Below are 26,894 nucleotides of genomic sequence, written 5' to 3'. Positions count from 1 at the left end.
AACAGCTTCCATATTCACCCTTTTATATGTGCTGATACTGACACAGTGTAGAGCAAGTCATGCATGGCCATGTCAAGGTTGAATTTGACATAATGAGGACAAGCAAATTATGCATGAAATGCAAGAGGAGCACACTCAAAGGATAAGGGAATGTGTAAGGCACACAATGATGCAGAAGGGCTTTATATTCACATCTAACAGCCCAGAATTAACACAAGCTCTTCCTCTCTTATTCCCAGATAGCCCTTGCAGAGGAAGTATGCTTAGGACTGTCACAAGGTAACACATGGAAGAACTAGAACTATCTTGCTACATCCGCTGTCAAAGGTGTAGTTTTTTTACTGTGTTTCAATTACTCAGACACTTTGAACATTTGTCAGTTGTGAGTTCTCATAATCTCCACTGGCCTTTTAGTACAAATAGATAGGCTTTCTGATCTCAGTATTGGTATATAAATTGTTGTTCATTCACAAGGGACACTCAGTTCTGTTACAGATTTATGGGCAAAACACTGTCTTCAGTACTGAAGAAAGGAATACAGGTTCTCTTCCAAAGAAAATGAAAATGTTGCAAGTAATTTTTTTCTGGATTCTAATGGGAGAAAAGGGATTATAAAAAAACAAGCTCAGACTTAATGAAATCAGCAACACCATTTCTTACACACTGAAGTGAATCATCTTATGGAAACCAAACCATTGTCAGGCAAGTTTTTAATGGTGTACTTGTACATTACATTGTTTTGAGGAATTGATGATTTTATTCTGCCAGACTCAATGTTGCACTTACAGATCAGCATTGCCTTGGTTTTTCTGCACATTACTATTAGACAGAGCAACACAATGATGCAAGCCACAGGCGCAGCTGTAAAGGGAAAATTGATGGGGTTTAGAAGATAGCCATTATCGTGTCATGTTACTAGACTGGCTACAGAAAAAGCAGCTGACAGCAAATCACAGTGCCACATATATCAAATCCCTAAATATCTGTTCATTTTGCTTAAAGCATCACATACAGTGTTTAGATCACTGCGGAGGTCCTGAACGACATTTTCTATACTCCTGGTATCCTTCAGAATCTCAATGCTTTGCGTATATGGATTGAAATACACAGAGAAGGGACGATTGATTGATTTGGCAAAGTCCCTGAAAGAAAAAAGAAAATTACAGTATTTTTGGTTTTGACTACTAAAGAAGAGAAAAGTAGATTTTTGAGCCAATGGAAATAATTTACCTCATTTTTTCTTTGGCTTCTTCAAAACTTTCCGAAACAAAGTAAGCTTCCTGGAAAGTAGTGATAAGGCATTCTTGCAAACAGGTTGTCTTTGGATCGAATGTTTTCACATTGGCCTTATCAGAGAGAGCATGCTGCAAAATACACCACAGGATATGGTTTTTTTTATTTTGATACTACAATGTATGTATACAGCTTTTCACACATACAGTTTTTATGTTGCTGTGCTGTTCATTTCCCATTAGTTAGTAGACTCTCTTGTTATCCTTAGAGTTTTTTCAGTCTGAACAGAATTAATCATTTGTTACTTAAAAGCTCTTCTTATGGAGAGCAATTTATTTCCCAAAATAAATTTTCAAATAATAAAAAGGAGATTAGAAACACACCTGCCGTGTAGGCATACCTAAATCTTTAGCTGGAAATAGGAAAGTCATCAAATCACCTCTTCCTGAAATAACCTCAAGCATGTGTGTCCCCAAAATGTCACTTAACTGGCAGAACTGACCAAACCATTCATACAATCTCTGCTCTACATTTTTGGGTCAAAAATATATATAATCTTCCTGACAGTGTGTTTAAGAGTGAAACTATGTACATGAAAGCTCATTAAATAAAGCCCATTTGTTGTGTGCTGATGAAATGCATTATCCTTCTGCCACATACACCTGAGCAATAGTGCTCCATGCAGTAGTCCAGGGAAAAATAACTACATGAACAGGCAGAGGTAGTTTAGTGCAGACAGTGGGCAAATAAGGCATCAAAGGCTGCTACCAAGAGAAGAGAGCAGAATAAGAACACAGGTAAGAAGTTGCCTGTGTGCCAGTACTTAATTTATAGCCTTGTTATCCTGTGAGAGAACACAGAGTCTTGGAAAACTTGCAGCTAAATGTTTTGCTGCTCTACAGATCTGCAACATAGGACACTTTCAGATCTGCCACCTGCTTTTACCAGAATTTTTAATGTCATCAGTATAATTTTCTATATTTAAAAATACTCTCTATTAAAAAAAAAAAAAAAAAAAAAAAAGCATTGAAATGAACATCTGGGATCCAGTACCATCTTAATCCTCTTCAGAAAACCGAACTAAAACTTGTATTGGAACCTTTTCAGTTATAAAACCCAATGTTCCCTCTTCTTAACAAACTAGCATTAAAACAAAACATGACTGCATACTGTATTTGGCTTTAAAAAATCTATACAGAAATATTCTAAGTCTACCTTGGTTAAATATAGAAGCATTTTATAGGGATATGAGACTTGATCTACAGACAAATGAAGTTGATACGAGACTCCTTTAACAAAAGAGTTCAAGAGAGCATAATACAAAGTAAATGTATTAAAGTTTCCCAATACATTTGGGATGCTTTCTACAAGTAGCTTTAATAATTGAAATGTACATTATTACTGCCTTATCTCTAACCCCAAAACATATACTCTGTAATAGTGGCAGCTAGCGTTAACCTGACTATATTAGGCAGAACATTTTATAACCACTTACTGTATTACTTATTTTCCACAAAGCTTTTTCATCTGCTCTTTCTCCTTATTTTGCTCCTTATTTTGCCTTCAAATTTTTCTGTTTAATGCTTCCATTGCATGCAGAGGAGGAATAGCATTTTTCAGTATGCAAAATTCAAAGTCTAAATACCAAGTTAAATAAATCTCTAATTTTTAGGTTTTTGTTGCTAAAAGCAACAAGCAGATTTAAAGAGTGGAAGAGTGTAGCACAGAAACAGGGATGACTGAACAAGCCATTCATTCATCCGAAAGGCCCAAATACTGCTGGCCACTTCCACCCTGCTAATAGTGCCACTCATTTATTTCTAGACATTTCTAGAAACTATATTTCTAGAAACTATATATAAAATTGGCCATGATTTTGTTTCCAGTGAATACTGTTGCACTGAAAAGAGAGATGACAGGGAGGGCAGCTGAAGAAAGGCTTCCCCTCTTGCTGACAGAAATATTTATTAATATCAAGTGCCTGTAAATCAAGGTAGCAAAATCAACACTGAAACAATATTTATGTTCCTTGTCCTCTGTGGACAAGCCTTCTCTGTGGGAGAACACAAGGACAACTACATGTTTGATCTTCAAAGAAGGGACTATGGGCTCACAATCACTATTGTCTTAATAATGACATAATTACTTCTAAAAGCACTTCTTCACTCTCACTTCTGTGAGAAGGCTGGATGTTGCACACAAGTGTCAGACTTCAGGGCCATGGAACATGACTCTCCTATTCATACCCACTCACTATAGAAAAAGTCATTGTGATAATACTAGAAATAATAATCGATAATACTATCGATGTCATCAGGAACTCAACTACAGTCTATTAGGACAGCATTAGATTTCAAAAGCCTTCAGGTCAAGGAGGAAATTTTCCCTCCCAATGGATGCTAGGAGATACAGGAAGAAGGAAGGGAGGTTGCTTTCAACAAAAAAACAGAGATGGACGATGGCTTGATGGAAGGCTTTGTGCCAAGTCATGAGGTGCATAGCCTGCACCTGCCTGATGAAATATTGTTGACAAGAAGTCTCCTCACTGCCAGGTTTTTGCTCTAGGAACAGTTTCTCCCATGGCTGAATTAGCAGAAAACTTAATAGATTTATGCTTTTTTTTTCCCCTTACATTTTCCTTTCTTTTCTACCTGGAGCACAATCCTACAGAAAATTCCCTGACATTTTTCAACATATCAGTATCAGTTCTTGATGGAGACTGTGACTATTCATGGAATGGTGCTCTTCTGCACCTGCAGCAAATAACTAAAATGTCCAACTTCAGTCCCTGTGCTTGGTTAATATAAGAACTGCTGAAATTTAACAGCTTATGTGGTCAAACCAAATGATGTAATAGTCCCTTCTGGTTTCACACCTAGGAAATACATAAGTATGAAATAGAAAAGTATATAATATCCCTGATTTATGGCAAAATAGTGATGATATATATGTGTGGTAGCACCTTTGAAGCAGATCAGTATAGCCCATTAATGTGCACATTATTTAATTTGTACTGTTGCTTTTCAAAAGGATTATTCTTTGCATCTTTACTCTGAGATTATTGTTAGTAGTACCAAAAAATGCACATATGACAAGGATAATGTGCTTAAGACATTGAGGCTAAAAAATGTCTTAAGTTCTTGACTGTTCGTTTCCTCACTTTTGTGCCCCCATATGTTGTAAATTATTTGATAGATATTTTGGGAGTCATCACCTAATGACCATAACTGTTAGTTTAAATAAAAAGCCAGATTCTCTGTAGCATCCTACACAAAATTTGGGGCACAGCACTGAATGCTTTTGCACCAGAGGAAAAAAAGTGGAAATGTTGATCTCTTTGCATTTAACTGGCTTTGTAATGTGGGTATTATATATTGCCAGGCTGATACAGAATGCTTCTGTGGCTGAAGAATGCACTGAACTCAGAACAACTGTAATACAATCAAAGAAAAAGTATTGGAGAAGGTAATTTTCTTTAACCTTTTTCCAAGTAATGAAAGAACAGCAATTTGACTAATAAGCTTCACCATTAATATTCTCAGTTACAGGGGAAATGAACATGAAGAAACTGAGATACTTAATCTATTAAATTGCCAGGTAGTTCATTGAAAGTGAGCCCAGAAGAGTGGGAAGATGTTTAAACACAAATGAGCAGCAGATATACTACAAAACAGTTTGTAAATACTATTCTGTATATGCTTCCTAAAACCCAAATGTTTACTTTAAAAGCCACCAGGTGTTCATTTGGGTCCCAGGACCCAAATATAGCACTACTCCCTCTCCTTCCCCTTTCATCCCATCTTGCCAACAGAGATGCAGTATGTCCCAAAATACCACACTTGTAACAAAAGACCTCGTTTATTCCTGATGTTTTCTAAATATAAAAAGAGGCAATAAATGATCCACTATACCTACTCACAGCATGCAAGGTTAAACAGTTTCAACTTTATAAGAACAGGACTCTACATTATGTCACTCAGACATGTATCTCAACCTTGCATACCTGAATTTTAAATATGATTAATCTACTGAAACAGAACCTTAGAAAATGTTCTTTTATCATCAATAATGAACTCACTGAAACACACTGGATTACTTACAACAGAATTGTGTCTGATTTCAGAACATTTGGTGTGTGTATTAAAAATACACGCTTTTCTTCAAAACAAAGCTTTCAGAGCCCAAGGCACCCTTACCTGTTAGAAACTTTTTACATGGAATGCAAATTCAAACAGAAATAGGTTTTATATTTTGCTTTGGTACTTCAAGCCTTACAAATCCATTTCATGCTTCAAGTGCTAGCTGGCATTTCAAACAAAGTTTTTAGGTCAGTATCACATCCTAAAAGTAAGCTTTTTATCTTAAGAATTTTGATTGCTATTTTAAAGGCAAAATATTTGCATCCAACAATTACTTTAAGATTAAAAAGTTGATTCTGCTTTAAGGGCACATACCTTTAATTCACCAATAGAAGATAGAAGTCCTGCCCCGTAAGCACGTAGTTGTCCTTCTTGTTTGCAAAGGCCAAATTCAATTGTAAAAAAATAGCACTGTAAAATATAACAGATATACAGATACATATAGCATAGTTGAAAACAGGCACTTCAGCATTGACAATGTGTGCCATATTCACTTGATTGCCCTAGTTCTTCAGAATTTAATGTCTTTAATATAAAATCATGTAAAGCATATTGTTAGTGCTAAGTACTTTAAATGTCAGGCTCTGCAGCAGGGGACCTTTGCACGAAAATGTGAGATTCTCCTTTTTATCTGGGCACCCAAGCAGTTCATTGGAATGGCCAGTTAGGATCTGACAAGAAAGATCATTTAGGTATAAAAGGCCCTGATAGTAATCTGCTGAGATTTTTGAAACCTTCTGAAATAAATCAGGTGCCTTAAAATAAAACCTTGCAAAGTAGTTGGTCTGCCTATCTAGGCACGTCTGGAGATCTCAAAGATCCAGTTCAGAGCACTCAGCTGTAAGCACAAGCTGATGCCACTTTAGAGGCTGGCAAGTATTTAAAATGCTATCTTGAGTTAGAATAAACTTACTTATATGCATATGCTTAAGAGCCTTCTTGAGCTGAGATCTGACTCTTCACTAGATTTTACCCTGTTATAAATGAAGAATTAATATACCATTTGGCTTCTTAAACTACAGAAAGACAATTAGTCAGTTGAATGAGTTCACTTGACCATTCAGTTACAGTTGTTCTTACAGTCTGCATTCAATGGGTAACATGCCTGAGCTGTAAAACTGATGAGCAGCTGTGAAAGAGATGTTCTAAATCAGCATAACAGTACTCTGTCTAACTTTGCTGTATCCAACCAACAAAGTTAAATACTGGGGTGGCATAAGAAGCACAGGTAGCCCACTTCCCACTAAATGCAAAAGAAGAGAGTCACTTCTGTTTATAGCACTGAGTTTTACTTTGGTTTTGTTAGGACACAAAAAAATTGCTTATTGACATTAGATCAAACAGTCAAGATTAAGCTATTAACTATTTCTACACATAAAGGTGTTAGGAAATTTATTTCTAACTTATATAAAAATATTGCATATATATGTACACACACACCCCCATATACATGTGTGTGTGTTTATTACATTATCTGACAATTTCAGTCTTTGTGCAAAGGGACATAACTCCACTGAAACCTGACAAATTTACATTTCTTTATAGGAAATATGAATGTAGGACAAAAAACAACCCAGTATTCCATATTAAATCCTAAGTTTTTCTAAATAACTTGAGAATGGATCCTAAGACAATTTTTTTTTGGTCCATTTCATCCTTAAACCCCTACTCTTCCAGCCTAAGCATCATCCTAAATGCAAAAGAGAAGAAATTAAGATCTCTTTTCAGTCCAGCAAATGTTTAGAAATTGAGAAATTATTCCTATCTCTGACTCACATAAAAGATCCTGTAAAGCTAGTGATTCATGCAGCACGGTGTAACAAAGAAGAATAAAACCACGAGCCCTGTGTCTGATCCAAGTCAGCTGCAAAGAAGGAAAGGCTGCAGTGACTTCAAATGCCTTCAGTCAGATTCCATCACAGCAGTCAAAGGCACAGATACTCAGAAGAGGATGTGAAAGCATGACATTGTCAAACAAAAAATAAAAAAATTAAAGTTCCAGCTCTGGCTTTGCTATTGCATAGGATAAGCCCAGCTGGCATAAAATTTTTCATTAGATACAATGAACTGGTATTACCATTAAAGGAAGGCAAAGACAACGGGTTTAAAAAAAGAAAAAAAAAGCAAGGCCTCAGGAACACACAGTCAGATATGCAAAATAACAAAAACATCACTGTAGGAGTTGAGTGAAGCTGAGAGACCGACAGTCAAGAAGAGTACAAACTTAGCTTCCCCACCTAAATATTTTGTCAGAAAAATCTTTAGAGGGCTACATTCCTGGTTCTGTTCCTGGTGCCATTGTAACAATGAACCATGTGGCTTCACACTTAAATTCCACTGACATCTTTGAATGAGACCCTGTCTTCAGTATTGGTAAGACCTGCACTCTCAGTGTAACTAACTCAAGCAAAATGCATACAAAATGACCAGATTATAAAATATGTCTGTGTAGTACTAACTTGTGGTATTAAGCTACAGCATTAAGAAAATTCCTTCAAATGAAAAGCTGGTTTTTGGATAAATTTGTCATTTGCAACAACTACAATTTCTGTATTTAAGAGAGCTCTGCTTAGCTAAGAAAATGAGATAGCTCACCCAATGCTGCCATCTTCAGATCATCAGTCTGCAACACACAATCCCTCCCCCCCCCTACAGACAGACAGACAGACAGACAGGTAGAGGCAGCTCAGCACATGAGGAGACTCAGAGAATTTGGCAAGCTGTGCTCTCCAGTCTACAAACACAAAAGCATATTGATAAAGAGGTTAAATACTAACTATATAGATACATTTCCTACACACCAGACATACAAATATCCACTGTGTGCCTGTCTTTGTATGGTAAACTACACTGACTGGGGTACTGTATGTTATATAGGATAACTGCACTGCACTGGGAATGACTGAATGAAGAAATAGCTGGTGAGATGAATTATTTTTAAATGCCTTCCATGAAAGTAAACAGTAAACAGCTGGTTACTAGAGGTGGTAAATGTAAGCACAACTGAGGGCACACAGGCTCTCATGTTCTGATTTCAATCTTGGACCTATCAACCAGCAGTCCCCAGCACATGGCCCCAGACATGTGGCTCCTCTACAAGTTACAGCAATGTCCTGTCATCTCCCTTTACTTTCAGTTCCACCTCATCTTTGGGGTGAAGTATGGCTTTGCTACAACCTATAGGTAGGTTCTTGAAGTAGGAAAGGTACCTTTCCATGATGTACAAATTCTACATTTCTTGAAAAGCTTTCCACTAAAACGACACTGTTAGCCGAATCAGCAAAATAAGATGAAAAATCAAAAGGCAAAATAAAGGATTAAAAAGACATTTTAGCCAAAAGACACTGTAATAATCAAGATTGCCAGGAGCATGAGATGCCATAGGATATAATTTTAATTTTCTCTTATTTAACTGAAGTACATGAAAGATAATTTAGTTATGCTTATGAAACACTGTCTACATGGGTTCAAAAATTAATAAATAGATCCACAGAAGAAAATCATATTAAGGGCTATTAAATATTAATATAGTAGATCTCTTCCTTCAGAATCCCAGAATCAAAAGTTAATGGCAATTAAAGAAGCATAGTAGGCAAATACCATCACTGTGTGTCTTTAGACCTGCACTGTACTCTTCAGATGTCTGCAATCTGTTGGTGCTAGAGAGAAGATACTGGGGTAGCTGATCTGGCCCTGTAGCTGTGCAATTGTAAGAGTTAGAGCAGTTGTCCTAGTATTGACAAGAAAGATACAGAACAGACCAAGCCACAGCAAACTCCAAGGCTGTTCTTCAAGGTAAATATGTCTGTTCTTCATGTTCAGGCACTGTTCTACATTATAAACTGGACTACCAAAAAAAAGGGGGGAAAAACCCCAAAAAAACAGTGACAGCTAATAAAAACAAAATCTCTATTTAGAAATTTTCAAAGGCAGGAAAACGGTCTGATAAGCTCAACTCTCCTCAGCTGGCTGGTTTCTACGACTGAAAAGTCACCCCTCATATTCCCCATTTTGCATCTGGGAATCTCCCTTCTGGGACCTGTGCAAAGAGCTTGTGCAGGATGTTGGGTGCTAGAGTCACAGAGTCAGTATTTCAAAATCTGACTTGTCCATAAAAAGGCCTTTCAAGCCATTCCGCTTCATTTAGTTTTCTTACGGTATAGCTTAGAGACCAATATTTGTGTTCACTTGGCAATTTTCAGCATGATGTATAACATGAGATTTTATCTGTTCTCTAAAAGTACATTGTAAAGGAGCTGTCAGGATGAGTCGTGAGCACTGCAAGCATGTCAGCAGCTGATTCACCTGCACCCTGTCACAGGGCAGAAGAAGGAAGGACTGAATGACTGCACCACTGCAAATATTCACCACTACAGGAACTGCTAATGGGTCATGTAACCCTTCTGCTGGATTTAGTATTTTAAATCTTTGCTTTTTTAGCTCTAAACTTATTTACCTAGAAATTAAATCTCTCATATAGTTGTAATTATCTTTTAAGAAGATATTTATTTATAACTGACTTTCATAAAGTCCGTTGTTAGAAATTAATCGTATGAATTAATGAAGATGTTTACTTTCTCTCAGTAAAAGCTGCTCAAATTGCAAGCAAATATTTCTTTAGAAATCCCAGTGACTCTATTTGTGCTTTCATTCTTCATTCAGAGCTGGTGCAAATAAATTTGTAAATAATTACTTAGTTTTCAGTCTCGGATATATCAATCACACCAGAAAAACAGCTGGCATTTCACATTTGGCTGAATTATTCAAAATTCAGTCTGTTGAGTAGCACATCAAGAATGCTCCACTACAAGAAACAAGAGAAACACAATGCAGGTAACCCAGGCAACTAGCCAGTACAGCCCAGTGTTGGAGTCCAAACATCAAGCAACCCCAGCTATTTGGCAGCTATTCATGTGGGAACACTACTGAGCAGAAACGCAGGGAGATTTTTGAACAACAAATAAATCTCATTACGAGCTTGTGAATATATCAAAAGGAGAAAAGAAGTAAAAGTCAATGGCTAAGTCTTTCCTCGTAGATGATTCGCCTACCTCCAACAAAGGCAGTGACCCTATTGGCAGCCAACAGCACTTCTAAATAGGAAAAAAGTTAATTATTCAGAGTCACCTTCATGAAGTATTTTGTTTGTGATTACTTTGAAATGTACTTAGGCTCACTGAAATAAGGTTGCCTTTGGGGATTTCAAATAATATGTGCTTAACAATATTATTTTTCCCCTCATCAGACGTTTTTTTTCACTGAGGGTGAATGCTTAGAGCAATTCTATAAACTGAAGTTTTTAGTTGATGTGCTGTCACTTGTTAGAGCACTCAGGGACAGATGCACACTAGTCGTCACTCCTCTGTTGACAGCCATAGCACACAGAATCACCACATGTAAATTCTTCTAATGCAGAGGCTTGGCACACACAGAGAAGACATGCGCTATATACTGAGAGCAGTGGGGCTTAAACACTGCTGAATACTTCAAAATGTAATGGGGTTTGGGTTTTTTTTTTTTTTTGCAGGCGTTTCTGGAGAAAAACTCATAATGGTAACCAAAATAAAATTGTCAGCCTGCGTTTGTAAGGAAGCAGAAAATGCAGCTCAATGCCATGCTACGGTGGTATCAGTAAGGAGGTAAGTCTATACCTCCAGTCCTTGGGAGCCTGGCCAAGACAAGAAAAATTGTATGGCAGCTGCCTACCTTGCAGGTGCAATCAGTTTTCCAGAACAAGATCTGGAGGACATTCCTACCAACACCTTGGTGTCTCTTGAGAGATTGTGTCATTCTGCAGTCCATTCTCACATGAAGGATGCCCTCCTGCTACTCTAGAGTGGGCAAGTGAATGGAGGATGAAGCATTTCTGGAATCTTTGGGCTGCTTCCACTCCAAAAGAAGTTAGCTCCCACAGAACTGGAGCCATTCAAGATCCCACTTCATGTTTGAATTACTCCTAAATAATCTGAATTTAGGCTTGCTCCGCACAAAGATTATGTTTGTTTACCCTTCTCATTTTATCTGAGTAGGAAACCCTGGAGATCCATGAAGCTGCAGAACCTGGAGCCTCAACACTTAAGCAGAAAGCTTTTCTGTGTAAGAGGATGGTGCCTTCTGGCAAGGCAGCAATTCTCCTCCAACAAAGCTAGTAGTCACAGAAATGATGCAGAAAATCAGTCCTACACAGGCACACTTGCCTCAACTTCTTCAACACTGTCAGGGAAAAGAACTACTTTTTCCATAATTACAACATAATTAACTAATAATGCTGAAACTTAATACGCAGCTAAGGAGATGAGACGATGGGAACTATGAACTGCAGCTTGGATTGTTTGTTAAACATAAGCCCTAATGCTTCACACTTCTTATTTTCTCTCCCCTATTATTTGACTCTTATCTCAACTTCTAAAACCTGAGGGTTTAAGGTTTATTAATTTCATGTGAAGTTATTAGGAACAAATGATGTGCAGTAATGAGCCATCCACTTTCCACTCTGCTTTAGAACAGGTAACATGAATTCACATTCAGCACTTCCTGTGGTAGATGAAGTGAATATTTGCTCATTTCTTTAGGAAGCTGCTGCTTCAAATTTCAACATCTAGAGATTTCACACAGTTAATGTAAGAGGCCAGGTCTTCTGACATGTTAGCTGGGACTCCAAGAGATAGGGTCCTCTGAAAGTCAAGAGAAGGAGAAAAATTTAAAAACTGAGTAAACATTTCACTGCTGTCCAACCCCACTCTTCTGTCTATGCTGCCTGATGTGAAACACTTGATCCACCATGATCCTTCACAATTCACAGTATACAAGCAGGGATTGTCTTTAGGGTTCTGCCACCCTGTTTTCTACATCCTTCTCCTGCTACTCTTTCAAATGAGGACTTCATATTAACAAAACCTACCAAAGCAAGAACATCCCCAATTTTATTTTATATGTTATATGGACAAGGGCTGGTACCTCAGAAGTGCTCCCTCAGCATTGTGGCTTATTTTACATCTTGAAGAGTATGACCTCTAGCAAATGGCTAGACTGACAGGTTCACATGACTGAAGCAAGAGCAGAATGTAGAACATATACATGTACAAGAGATTATTTATTTAGCTGTCCTTTACCTAACAGCATTTCCATTTTATGGGGAGTCATCACCACTAGGATTGTTGCCCCAGTTGTGAACTACATTGCTTAGAATACCCAGAAAACATAAAAGAACAACCTCAGGTACTTTTCTTCCCCTGGCATCCAAAGTAAGCAACTCTACAAAAGCCTAACTCAGCCCTGGGGATGTCTTCTCACAATTACCTGTAAACCTCAGCACTGGTTCAACATCGTTTCTGCTTCTTAAAGGGACCAACTTCCACTCCCAAGCAAGCATGTTAGGAAAAAGACTCAGAAGTGTAGGCCTAAAGAGATAACATTCCCTGATACGTCAAAAAAACCCCTCTTCAGGCTGGGAAGGCAGAATCTGTCCTTTTAACACACAGCAATTCTTTAGGGAAACTGCATAAGGGAAAAATTGACAGACTCTTTCTTTTCCAAAAGCTAGGAAAAGATTTTGACAGACGAGGAATGTAAATCCACAGATTAATGAGAAACAAAGGTGCAGCAACAAATCACAGTACTGGCAATCCTCATTTCATAAGCAGTGATTCAGTAAATTTGTCAGAATGAACTACTGCAGGCTGTGAAGTCTCTTTAACAACTACCCTTGGCCGGCACAGAGACAGACCCCCAGCTACCCCGCTCACAGACATTCCCCTGGGGATAGCACCAGGCACATGAGGTGCTTCTCAGGATGTAATGGCCTGGAGAAGGCTCTGTCCCACCTAATTGCCAGGGCAATTACTACATATGGAGACTGCATTGCACAGAGAATGCAGAAAGGTCACTAAGCCTCCCGTAACATTTTAGCTGAGGTGGGGCATGAGGCTCCTGTGTACATGATCAGCATCAAAAGTCCTAATGTCATGAGTTAGAGTCATATATTCAGAAAGGAGGGGCTGGAAGGGTCTCAGAACTTCTGCAAGCCCTGAAATTGTGGTGGAAGAAACACTGAAAAAACAGAGACAACTGGCCGGCAAAGTTTTACATTTCTGATTTCAAGAAAATAATGTGCTATTTCTTCAAAGTTATAACCACTTAAAATTCATTTTTGAGGAAGAAGGAAGAGCAAGACTTTACTTCAAAAATAAAAGCATCTACACTAATTTTCTAAATACTTAAAAAATAAAATTAACTTCCTCTATTTATTTACTGAAAACTGATTTAAGAGCTAAGACATTTTTTCAAACATCACAGTTTCCAACAGCAACACTGCATCTAAACTCAATATTCTTTTAATCACATCAATGCAAAGGGACTCCCAAAAGCTTTTGTGGCTCTTGATGCATTTGCTTAACCTGCCTTGTGAAAAGAAAAACAAACAAAAAAATATAGTAGGTATCAGCACAAAAGTGTAAGTTCATGTCAAGCTGACAGATACATCGAAGAGGAAAAGTAACTCAGGGAAATTTAAATATCTATCGTTTTTTCTACTAAAAACATATCAAAATTGAAGATGTTTTTCACAGCAAAAATCAAAAATCTTTTTCAAATATAGTTGAGCATTTCTTTGTATCTGATTGTCAGGCATGAGCACATGTAAAACAGATCTACCATGACCACAGAGAAGTCAACTGACTCACTGCTGAGGTACCTGCTAGAAGTCTGTAGACACAAAGCAAATCACCTGAATGTTCATTCAGCAAGACAGAAAAAAGTTATGCTGAAATAGTACCTGTAAGCAGGGAGCTCATAACTCTTCATTGTACCAAAATCCAAGGTATTTATAGTGGCTGTGGTCTAGGAGTGACTTACCAAAGATGAAAATCATCCTGTAATGGCCACTAGTGATCGGGCTCCCACTGATACGTAATATTACTGTGCTCATACAGGTCCTAAATTCATTGCAGAAATATAACATGGATCTGTTTGTAAATTCATTCAAAGTTGAAAATTTAATCCTAAAAAGGTGTTTAAGATCTAGAAATTTGAAATGTCTTTTTAAACTATGTTAGCCACTTTTATGTAGTCCAACTATGTAACTGTAACAATTACAGCCTACTGATTCAAGGAAGTGAAGAAAAAGATTTAGAAAAAGAGTAACAAGTTTTATCAAGAAAAAAAGGATCATTTGAGAGTATCCACTCATTCCAGCACGTTTTGAAAAAGCTCTGAATTCAAACTTGTTTTATTTATCAATAGTAGCATCATCTTTATTATTAACACAATTATGATCTATAGAAAGTTCTCTATAATGTACAGAAAATATAAAGCTAAACCAAGGTTATCTTGCCAAAACTCATGCTTCGCAAAAGGAAAATCCCAAACCAAGCTTGAACCTAACAAAGAGACTGATGATGGGGGTGTTCAAACTGTGCCTGAAATCATTCATGCCATCATGTTGAGGGTTCTGTTGACCTTGTACTGAGCCAACTTCAGCCACAGCTGAAATCAAACTAAAACTATCAAAATTAAGAGACACAAGGCCCTTCTCCACAAACTTTGCTTTGGCTTCAACAATGCTCTCAGATTCAGAGTATTTGCTTTAACTTTCAAAAATAACGAACAAATCAAAAAGCCCTTTACACAATAACATCAGAAGCACCAGGTCTAAGAAGCATCAAACAGAATGTGTTCCATGCTGTACCACGTGAGCCTGGTTTGGACAGAGGAAGAGACACAAATTTCAAAATCATGTGTTCTCCAGAGTCAATTCTTTCCCTGCAGAATCTCATATTCCTAAATAACATGTTTTGGCAAGTAAAGGATTAATCTTACAGCAGGAAACCCTACCTTCTGTATACATGGGAATGAAGGCAGTATTAAGCCCACAGACTAAAACTCATTCAAAGCAATGGCAAACCTCCCCTTGGCCTTTTGTGGTGCCAGAGTCAGACCTATAAATATATAATTCAGCTATACTTACAAAATTGTTAAAATAGAACACCCAAAATATCTCAGTTAAAAATGTATGGAATCATATTCCACCCAGCACTTTTATGCCATTTGATAGAAAGATGACTACAGGCACAAGAACCACTTAAGAGCTGCAACATAAATTACTTAAGCCTTAGGCATTGTTAGCTCTTTACAGATAGCAGCCATATTATGTTTTATCTGTGCCTACAAAGAAAATACCAAGGAACATGCTGGGTGAGAGAATTAGACAGAACACAAGTGATACCCTCCGTTCTTGAGCCAGTATTTAAAATGGTTCACAAATGAGTATTAAGTTTGGATCTTTGCAGCTCTGTACACATATGAATCTCAACACTCCTTCCATAAGAAGATGGTGTTTGGGCTATGCATAGTAGCTACATGTATGAATGCTCCTTCTGGAAGCAAAATTATTTACTGAAAAATTCCAGACAATAAAAAGATAAGTGCATGGTTTGAGGACATTCTTCATTACACAATATCCGTTTGGTTTCTGCCTGAAAGCAAACTCTCCTCACTTTCTTCTCCAAAATGGGGCCCACTGACACCTGAAAGGAGGGCCAGGCTGCCCTGCACAAGGTGCAGAGATCCCCAAGTAAGGGGAATCTGGAGCTAGGCACCCCAACAGCATTGTAGCTCCCAGCCAGGTAACAGGGCAGCAGCAGTCAGGGAGCTGCTCCCAGGAGAACCCCACCTGTAGTCACCAAAATTTTTTTGTACAGCACTCCTCAGCTGCTCTGGCTCCAAGGAAAGCATGGATAAAGCCAATTCCCCCATGTCTGCACCCACAGCACAGACACTCCCTGGGTCTTAGGTGAGGCCTCAACAGGGTTGAAATAGGCTGCCATATGCTGAACTTCTTCACTTCCCCACATACCTGTGTGGTGCTGCCAGATGAGCTCCACATTTTTTACAAATTACTCAATTACCATTTTATATTACAGAATCTTGCAGATTTAAGTAACAAAAAATAAATGCAATGGAAAAAGAAATTAGCTTAGTGTAGTGTAATTACCAACCAAATTTTTTATCTCTGTATGAAACACCACTGTACCAGGTACCACACTGTATATCGGTATTGAAGACCATATCACAACTACAGTACTTCAGCAGCTCTTACCAAGAACGAAACACAGAGCAACACTAATCCCAGCTAAAAAGCCACATATCACATACCCTGAATATCATAGGTATAGCATGATTGGTTTAATTTCCAACCCTGTAAAATTTCTGAAGAAAAAGGTCTGACTCCTGCTCAGCGAAGCCCTGTCTGTATCCTCCCCCTGGAGCTGGTAACTATTCAGGTAAATTAGTCAAAATTTGAACCCGGTATTGAGCTAATTAGCTTAAGCCATGTTGGGTGCAGTAAATCTGTCATGGTTTAACACTGGCCTGGCAATTAACTGAATGACAGATGCTATCTATTAATCCCCCTGCCTGATAAAGAATGGAGAGAGAACAAGGGAAAGAGACTCACGGGTTGAAAACTAAACTACACAGCTTTAATGAGACAGTAATGATAAAAAGGAAAAATTACTAAATATATACAAATATACAGGAAAATTGATACCACCTTCCTTCCTCCTCCCCCCCAATAACTCTCACATCACCACTGAGGCTGCAGGGCAGCCCTGGGAAAGTCCAGGCTGGACTCCTGGAGTCAGCAGCAGTTGAGAGCTGGAGGCAGGAACACACAGATTCAGGCTGGCACGGGTCAGGACCACAGGCAGATGAATGGATGGAATCCTCCCAGGATGCCGAAGCAAACAGGGACAGGGGAAGAAGAATGAAGGTGAAGGGCAAAGAGGAAGGTGAAGAGAAAAGGGTCTTGACCCTTGTGATCCCTCAAATTTATGCAGAGTGTGATGTGTATGGAACGGAATACTCTGGTCAATTCTGATCATCTGTCTTGTCTGCTCCTCCCTAAAGGAGGGTTGCAGGTGTGACCTCCTTATTCCTTTTCTCTTTCCAGAGCATAAGATGTTCCTAAGAACCAAGCAGTGGCCTTGGTTCTCCATACCAGTCTCTATCTGTAACTATATACACCGAGTGTTATCAGTCCCAGAACAAGACACAGAGAAACTTGCTGTTTATTTCAGCAAGTACAGCTACTTATGAGAAAAGCAAAATTACAAGACAGAAAATTAGCTCTATCCTGGCCCAAACCAGGACAGCATTATATAATTTACTTAGTTCATTTGCTTCAGCACCCAAGTATCCCTCTAAGAACACTTTTTAATGTTGTATGGGACTAGAGGAAATAGCCTGAAGATGCACCAGAGGTTTAGACTAGATATTAGAAAGAATTTCTTTACTGAGAGAGTAGTTAGGTGCTGGAATGGGCTGCCCAGTGATGTGAGAGAGTCACCATCCTTGGAAATATTTAAAAACCATATAGATGAGGTACTTCAGAACATATAGATCAGGTACTTCAGAACATGTCCTAGTGGGCATGGTGATGTTACAGATATACATATGCTAAACATATTTTATTTATTGAGGGGGGTAGGGGGTGTGAAGAGTGGAGGGAAGGAGGGAATCTTAGAAGTCTTTTCCAACTATGACAATTCTGTGATTTTCTTCTACAGTACACAAATATAGCTTTAGCAGCATGAGACTTCCACAGTTCTGAACTGTACATGTGAGTTTCACATGTATGTACTTGGACCAAAGAAAGGTAACTATAGCAATGTCAGTATGAATATCTGCACAGAGCCTAGCCCTTTTTCCTTCAGCACACCAGTGAAGACACTGGGACAGTTGAAAAAAAAGTAGCAATATAAACATTCCTGCTACTGCTTTTTTCCAATTTTCTTTATTTAAATCTTTATTCCTGCAACTTACATCCTTTGTTTGCAAAACACTTGTGTAATTATTGCACACTAAAAGCTTATACTGGGTCCTTTCTTTTGTCCCAGTTGTATAGATTCTATAAAAGATACTTTATGCCATTTTGCTAATACATTTCCTGCTCCAGGTGAAAAGAGAAAACAAATATGCAAAAAATCCTATCAAAATTCACAGACTCCTTCAGCCTACCTCAACTTAATCCAGCATCGAAATGGCAGATGCTTTCCACACGTGTATGCTCCTAAATTCCACTAAATCCTCCTAAGCTCAATTTTTGAGGCTCACTCCCATTTCTGTTGTAGCAGAGCACACATTGAGAGTGTAAGCTACTGAGCTACCAGCAAAGATTACTACTGCAGAATCTGCAATTTCTTAATGAAAACGAAATTGCTTCTGAAAAACAAACGTAATTAGTAAGTCAGTGCTGTGTGAAATTTGCACCATTCTCTTGTTAACCTATATGTCAAAATGTATTACTTGTGTGTGCGTAAATTTGTAACATCACAGATTATGATCTAACCACTTCTGGAAACATAATGCTACAAGAAATAAAAGCAAATCCACTGTCTGGATGTAATTTGTAATTTTATTAGAGGCTTTTTCTTTAGCATTCCTAACTGCTTAGGGCTTGATCTTCATAAACCACATCCTGCCTAAAAGGAGCTATATTATTTCTACAGTGGAATTTCTAATTCCTTCCCTGCTCCCAATTAAGTCAAATTACTTCTCTGTTGCATCTAGCTTATTAGTTCTCTATTGCATCTAGCTTCCTCATTAAGGGGCTGGACCCAAGCATATAAACATGAAAGCATGTTATAGAATAACATTATTTCCAATCAATTTCAAGTGCTGACATCCTCTCAAGAAGCTGGTCATTGACCTGACTAACTGGGCACCCTCAAAGCAACAAGTGAACCCTCCTTTATGTTCTTAACTTTGAATGCCACATTACAAAGCACAAAATGCTTCATTTCCAGATGTAGCACACCCCGTGTTGACCTACTTAGCCCAGAAATTTAAAGCAGGGGGCATCTATTTAAAATTTTTTGCAAACCAGTATTTTATGCTATCCTCTACAAATTAAAACAAAGAAACAAACACACACCACAATTCCAACATCAGTGGTCCAGCTCCCCACCTTCACTGCAGTGATGGACACATGATTTCTTCACCACCTAAACTACTTCTCCCAGCCCCTCAGAGAATTTGCAGCAGCAGAATCACCCCTTTGTACTTTCTGCTGATCAGGAACTGCAGGGAACATGTATCCTTGAATAGTGATGCTGGTTGACAAAGACAGATCCACTGAATTTTACTTCCCTCCTGCACCTGTGTGCAATCCATTTATCCCATCCCTAAAGTAGCAAACCATGTCAGGTCTATAACATCAGGTCCACTCTTCCTGTCATACAAAAGGGTCCCACACAAAAAAGTGTCCCATTTCTATAGCAAGCACATCCAAAACTGGCTTAGCTCCACATTGTTGCTTGTAACAAAGAATCAGATTAGGGTTATAACTGCTACCCAAACTTACAATTGAGGTATCCTCTCTCTTTTTTTTCCAGTTCAAGCTGTAAAGGTGGAAAGGGTTCAGGGAAGGAGTATTATGCTTAAAGTTACAGAGCATCTTCCATATGACACATAACTAAATGATTCATTTTGAATCCAGAGACTACTAAAGCAAAAAATTAAGCAAAGAAAGCACAAAGAAAGCTTTTGGGGATGATTTGATAGTTCTCACTTCAAATACAAAAATGCTAGCAGGAATCAGGTTAAAAACAACAGGAGATCACCAGACAGTAAACAGTTGAGCCATTGAGCTCTTTGCCAATGTTACTGCAGCTACAAAAAATCTACGTCTTCAAAGCTGAAGAGATGTCTCTGAACAGAAATTAATTTAGGATAATTAAATCTCTAGAAATCACATTTGACTCAAGAGTATCCACGTTCCTGGATGGTTAAAAATGTGAAAAACATTGGAAAATATCTCATCCTGGTCATACACCCCTCCTAAGAAGGTATTTATGACTGTGCTTGTGCACAAGGCACCAGGCATGTGGTCTGACAGCACAGCAATTCTTACAGATCCAAACCTGGAAACAGACTCTCTGCAAACCCAGAACAAAGGCTTCAACAAACCCTCACAACTCATGCAGAAAACATTGACCATTTGCTCCCATTTCAGCAACTGAACTCTTCAATATCTCTCTGTAGCAACTTCTCTGGAGTGCTAACTTATTTTTATACAGTCCAGAGCCATTTGGTTTTGAGCTGTACCTAATTAGATATCACTGCTGAGAATTTTCTTCTTGTGCCATGACTGTGGTAACAGGGGAACACTGTAGTATTCTAAAACATTCAGTATTGATCCAAGGGAAAGCTCCAGGTTATTTTCTCCCTGAGTCTGGTTCTGTGATAGATAGAACTTTTCTACTCACCTATTTGATTAGGCATACTAGAGAAAGTACCTGACATCAGTATTTCACCAACTTTATCAAAAAGCATTGCTGAAAGAAACCCTTAAAAACGGGGACCATTACCTGTTATTAATTCCTTTAGAACACCACACAGAGTGAACACACAAATTCGGGCATGCTACTGGAAGAGTAGTTGGCATACCCAGCAACATCTTGCCAATCAAAGGAAGGTAATCCACCACACAGTTATCCTCTCCTAATTCAAACAACGTTGTGTGACTTTGTAATGACTAAGAAGGACACAAGGTTTCATCAGCTTTCTCTTCTGCTTCTTGTAGCAGTTTCAGATTTTGCACTCGGGAAATTTCCAAACATGTCCACAGATAGGTGTTTTTGCCTGGTCAAAGCCAGGAACAGAAACGATCAGCCAACTACTGACGAACAATATGGATCACAATACTTGCAGTCTCATGCTGTGTAGCAGGACAAAGTCTGGCTATAGTAACCCATCATACCTGATTTCAGCTTTATAGTCATAGCTTTTACACTTGGAATTGGTTCATCTTTCCTAAGCAACACACATCAGAGTCCTTTCAGAGGAAGACAGCATAATCCAGTTCACAAGCTGTACTTAGGGCTCAGCACTATCAAATAGCCCCTCTGGGAAATCCAATCTGTTGTCTGGGAAGATGAGAGACTGCAAAAGTCTGCTCTGTCTAGAGAGACAACACTGCACCCACCCTAATTTACCAAATTCAACTTATCTGCAATGGTGCCCTTTCTTCCAGTCTGGTTATCTCCTCTGCAAACATAATGTATAATTATCCTGAATTATGTGCCACTTGTCCAGCATGGGAGGAGAACTAAAATCAAGCCAACAAGGCCAGACAACATAGAACCTGAGAGAAGACAAGCAAGTAAACTTGCATGAATTACCACTGACCTCTCCCAGAGAGGTAGTTCTGAATGTTCCCAGCTTACATGTCTAACTTATTTTGTGATACATATATGGATAAATTAAAGTTGACTTTAGAAATAAACCGCTGGCTTCAGTCATCATCTGGGCAAAGTAAAACATTTACATTCATAACAAGCCCAAAACACATTTACAAGACCTCATAACACACAATTCCTTCAAATTCAGAATCAACTCACTATTGTGGTTTTCTGCATAAACACTAACAAAACCAGGAGAAAAGTCTTGATTTCTACTGTCCTACACAGTTAAAATACCAGAACAAATATCAAGAAAGACTAAAATGCAACAATTTCATAGTTCAAGAGAACTGAATGCTAAAACAAAACTTGGCAGGAGTGGGGAGTAATTTCTGCATTCACAAGAGAGGCAGGATCCTGTTTATCAGCTTGCAGCTTTACAAAGAGAGCTGCTCTCTGGCTCCCAGGTCAACAAATTACACGGTAATAATAAAATGTAAACCAACATATATCTTTTGTACAATTTTCCTAGGAAAACCTTACACTATGTGCTGTTTAGTGTGTTGTAAATGATATATTATTGAGTTGCAACACTTCGTGTCAAACCCTCCCTAGAGTTTATGGTTTGATAGGTAAGCAGAAAAAGGAGAGAAAGTCAAAAGCCCAGGCATATTTGAAAAATCCAAAGCCTTTTATAAAGTCAAAGAGAATAGTAGAAGACATCAATGATAATAGCAGTAATTAGAACCCAGATATGCACAGCCAATATTGTATTTGGTCAACTAACAAACACATTACACCACACTACAAGCAAATAAACTGGATAGTGCAAGTATTTTGCCTTGTTTCCATAACCGATCTCTCAGTCATTTATTCTTGTGTTTTCCTTTTTTCTTAGTCTCCTTAAATACTGCTATTTAAATGGCATCTCTCAAAAAAAATAAAACCACTGCAAAGACAGTCACTTGTCTCTTTCAGTATTCTACTTCTCATGGTAAGAATACTTAAATTTGAAAAGAAGACTTTCTTTTCTCCTTGCCCCAGCCTGACTACCAGCTTCAAACAAGAGGAAGAGGGGAGTTCACATCCTTTTTTTTCAGCCCTCTCACCCTGCAGCCATCCTTCCCCCTCCAGCTGGCCAGCACCAGGGTCTCTGCAATGCTCTCTTGTTTAATCCCTACTCTCAGTGGAGCTGCACATATGTGATTAATTGCAATTTAGCAAATAATTCTAGTCTGCCCAGGGACCAGACTCCAGCTTGCTTTACATCCACTGTGTCAGTTCTGCAAGGACAACATCAGTGCACTTCCTTTGCAGCTCAGGACTGATAGGACACAAAGAGCACATCAAGGCTGATGAGTAGTGGGTTTTGAGAGCAGAATGGAGCCAAAGATTACAAAATCACCTGTAATAATTCTTTTCTTTCTCATCTCAACTCCTAAGAGGCATTTTCCTCCTTTCCTAAAGCTATTGTCCTCCCTGTAATGGCTCAGCTGTTAATGTCACTATCTTTTGAAACAGGTGATGCTAATGGCAAGCTTGCTTTGGGCATATTTGGCTCATTAATATGCATGTTCTCTCTCCATTCATTTGCTTCTCTGTTTTCGAAGCTACCTTGCTGGAACCTGCACTGGTTTTCTGTGTTAAGACTCTTGGCTGGCATTTCTCAGCTTGCTTTGTTTCTGGTTGTTATCTAGGATGGAAATGGGACCAAATATTGCAAAAGTAAGTTAATAGCACTCCAGGTAACATTTGGTGCCCAGGTGAATTGATTTCTTGGCCTCGTCACCTCAGAGCTGAAAGATGTTCTTTCTGCTTCCTCTCAGACTGGCTGTTTACATTGCAAATTTTAGGGCAAGTAACAATTCTGTATTTGTCCACCACTTGTCCCAGGGGAATACAGCCTATCACTGTACTTCTATAAAAAATAAAACTGCCTGGGTTGCCTTTAGACACTCTCTGAATGCCTCTTTCACCTGAAAGAGCTATTTCCAGCATGGGAGGAGAAATCAACTTTGACTCAGATATCAAAGTCTCAGTGTGATAAGGGAAAGTCATTCAGCTGTCTTTTATTTTTGGCTTTCTGATTCAGCAGCTCATTGTTCAGCTGACACAGTCAGTCATAACCTGGAACTTCCATGAAAGGGAAGAATTAAAGCATTTATATAATATTGAGGTCATTTTATATTAATATCCTTCCCCAAACACAGCAGTCACAACATGATCCTCTGCAATAGGCCCACGTCACCCAAGGTTATTCCGGGGTGAAAAACTTGGATATAGTATTTTCTACAAAGTGCTTACAGAAAAAGCCAGCTAGGTAGTTTCTCTTGGGCCTGCAGGTCCTGGCAGGCTATATCTGCTTCCCACTAAGTCCCTTTCTAGCAAACCTGCAAATAGACATACAGCTTTCATGATTCCTACATTCAGAGAACAGATTTTTCTTATTGGACAGCCATTAGAAAACCAAGGTATACACTGTGAAATGTACAAGACGAATGGGCCATGAGGAACACGCCAAGTCAGTCTAAAGAAGTGAGGCCAGTTTGATGAAAGGAATTTAGTGGCCTTGTCTGGAGGACTACAGGATTAAAACAAAACAAATGCGTACAAATGTCTTTTTCAGCAGATGGGACTCTAAGCCACTGCTACGCCAGTTTATCAAAACTATTCTAGTTTAATTGAACCCAGTTTGAATCTACCTCCAACGCTGTGTCCATTATTTCCAACCCCTTAAATCGTCCCTATGCTTCTCACATAAAAATCAGTGGTACATTGGATAAGTTTTAAAATAACCAGCTATGCTGGATCTCAAAGAATTTTTGATGACATAACATATTTAAACATGGAGTTGATTTTTAATACAATAGAGTTCATTAAATTATTTGCAGCATTCGTTTTAACAAAATCCATAAAAAGAAGCATACAGTAAGTTAAAACAACTGAAGAGAGGAAGTGGTACAGACCAGCAGTCACTAGCCTATGTCACGACACAAAGAGCTGCATTGTGCAGCTGCAAAGAGCAGGAGTGATTTGGATATGGCAATACAGCACTGCTGACGGGTGGGAAGGAGCTAAGAGCCCTGGCAGCTACACAGGGCACTTCAGTACAACCTGAGAATCACACAAGGACCAAGAAGGCTCCAGTTGTGTGGTCAGTAACATCTGACACATTTCACATGCAACCTCTTCATGTTCATACTGCCTGCTGGCATGTGCCTTGATGCAATATAGAATCCATCTCACATCCACTGGCTGAGGCACTTAACGTCAGTCTGGATCTACTGCTGTGCAGCCTTGGCTTAGTAACTACATATTCACCAACAGGAGCAGTAGCAAGGGTGCAACATCATCTCAAAATCCATCACACACTACAATACAGTAGCAAGAGAGGAACAGTGAGTTCAGAAATAGCAGTGTTAAGAGCCAAAGTGGCCAACTGTGGAGGACCTGAGAGCACACACCAAAATGGTGGGAGCTTTTTGTTGTTTCTTCTTCAAAAATTACCCTGCTTGTTTGTTTTCAGCACATTCAAGTCAACTAAATCCATCTCAGCTAGCCCTGGAAATTGGTGGTTATTGCACATAAAAAATAAAACTGACTACCTGAAGTCTAGTGTGTTCAGCTTTGCTTTTATTAACAACAACAGAAATATACCTAGAGCTCTGAGATTGTCACATAATAGTCATCTGCATCCTGAAAATACAGTCAGCTCTAGTAAGACAATGCACATCACCTCGTCAGTCAAAAAGGAGAACAGATGAGAGAGCATGCCACAAAAAGATTTTGACTCACAGTGGCTAATTTCTGAACATCTTCATCAGATGCTCCCAGTGAAGCAAGTCCTATCTCTTGTGAAAACTGTGCAAACTTGGGATCAGCAAGGAGAGGCACGTGTCCCAAGAGTTCGTGGCATGTATCCCTAAGGGAATGAAAATGAAAAGTCATTACAGAAATTAATATCATAATCATTTCATAATTAAGCATAAGCCATTTTACATGAGTCTGACCTCTACTTTAAACGTCTTACTATGAAACATGTTTTTTAGCATAGTGCTTCCCTTTGTATGGTTGTGTAGAAACATACAGCTTTGCTTCCATTAAATGGATTGTATGTCATTTAACCTGTTCCATGATTTCTCTACCATTTCCAGATTTAGTGGGAGGGGCTGATCACTGTGTAGTACCATGATCCAGGGTTACTACCATGAAAGCTGAACTGCCCAAAGGAAAGCCAGATGTCTCAAGAGTACAGTTTTCAGCATTTCTCTCTACATGAATCATGTTCAGAATCCAACACATTCCCTCTTCATCTTCTCCATTCCCCTTTCCACACCTGGCTACAACTCCATCACCCAACATTTTGCCACTAGAAATTCAGGGCAATATTAACAGGGTTTTCTGTGCGCTTAATTCCTCATTTAATTTTAAATTCCTAGTGCAATTACTGGGTATTGTTGTTGTTACTTTTCTTTTAAGCTTTCACCAAGCAGATTTCAGAACAAGCAGAGAATCCAAATTGTTTCAGAAAGAACTGCTGTCCACATCTATAAGTGCATTATGAGTCACAACAAAGTGCAGATATAAGTGTACAAAAAACTGCTTGATAACCAAACTAACAAAAGTGTACATGCATCGTCTACAAAAGCTCTCAAACAATTCTGAAAGTTTTGGTGCGTTCGTTCACAAAAACCAATTGAATTGATACTAAAGTTCACTTTAAAAATCAGATCTGACATTTCCTTTGCTTTCATCTCTTCAAAGACATTTCTCTTTTTTTTTTTTCCTAAGCTGTAAACAAATGTTTTAAAGGCAAGGATAAAACATCAAGTTTTCCTCTTTCTATTTGAAATAATCCAATTTGTCTCTTATAACCTATTTTTGTTTGGAAAGACACAGAACCTGACACTTCAGATAAATCATGAACAGAAAAACAACTCTCTGTATAGTTTAAAGTCACCTTACTGAGTATTCTTTGCCAGGAAGTCTGAGCCAACTGTGTCTAGGTAGACAGTAGACTGTAGTTTCTGAGTTCATGCAAATGAAGATAAACGTTTTTGGAATTCCCAGGTTGCCTCACTAAAAGCTTCTCAAATATAGTTTCAATGTTACATACAAGTCTCTCTTCCCAGCGCAGACTGCCTCACTGTCAGATGCTTAGCAACATCTGCTCATATTACATTCATAGTTTTTGGAGACACAAGAACCACTCTAAAGTTGTGCAAGACAAGTTTGAGCCAATTTTGTGTACGAGTGACTCATTCAATAGTACAGAGGAATTACCAAATCTCATTTCTCTTCCTTCCTAAACATACATGTCCCCCAAAGAAGCAGGGGAGGTAAA

General features: G+C 38.6%; 1 protein-coding gene across 1 annotated transcript in view; it reads right to left on the bottom strand.

Moving 5' to 3' along the window:
• Positions 1 to 678: 678 nt before the first annotated feature.
• The window catches only part of TPH2 (tryptophan hydroxylase 2), a 51,909-nt gene continuing 25,693 nt past the window's right edge, over positions 679 to 26,894 (bottom strand). Inside the window, exons 8-11 of the mRNA XM_071745377.1 lie at positions 25,346 to 25,472; positions 5,688 to 5,783; positions 1,231 to 1,364; positions 679 to 1,142 (exon numbers count right to left, since the gene is read on the bottom strand). Coding sequence (XP_071601478.1) covers positions 968 to 1,142; positions 1,231 to 1,364; positions 5,688 to 5,783; positions 25,346 to 25,472 — 532 coding nt within the window. The 3' untranslated portion in view covers positions 679 to 967. The remainder of the gene's footprint in view (positions 1,143 to 1,230; positions 1,365 to 5,687; positions 5,784 to 25,345; positions 25,473 to 26,894) is intronic.

The sequence above is a fragment of the Heliangelus exortis genome, chromosome 1, assembly GCF_036169615.1.
Source record: "Heliangelus exortis chromosome 1, bHelExo1.hap1, whole genome shotgun sequence".
Taxonomy (NCBI): Eukaryota; Metazoa; Chordata; class Aves; order Apodiformes; family Trochilidae; genus Heliangelus; species Heliangelus exortis.
Note: the sequence above shows the minus strand (reverse complement) of the source record. Positions and strands in the feature narration are given on the sequence as shown.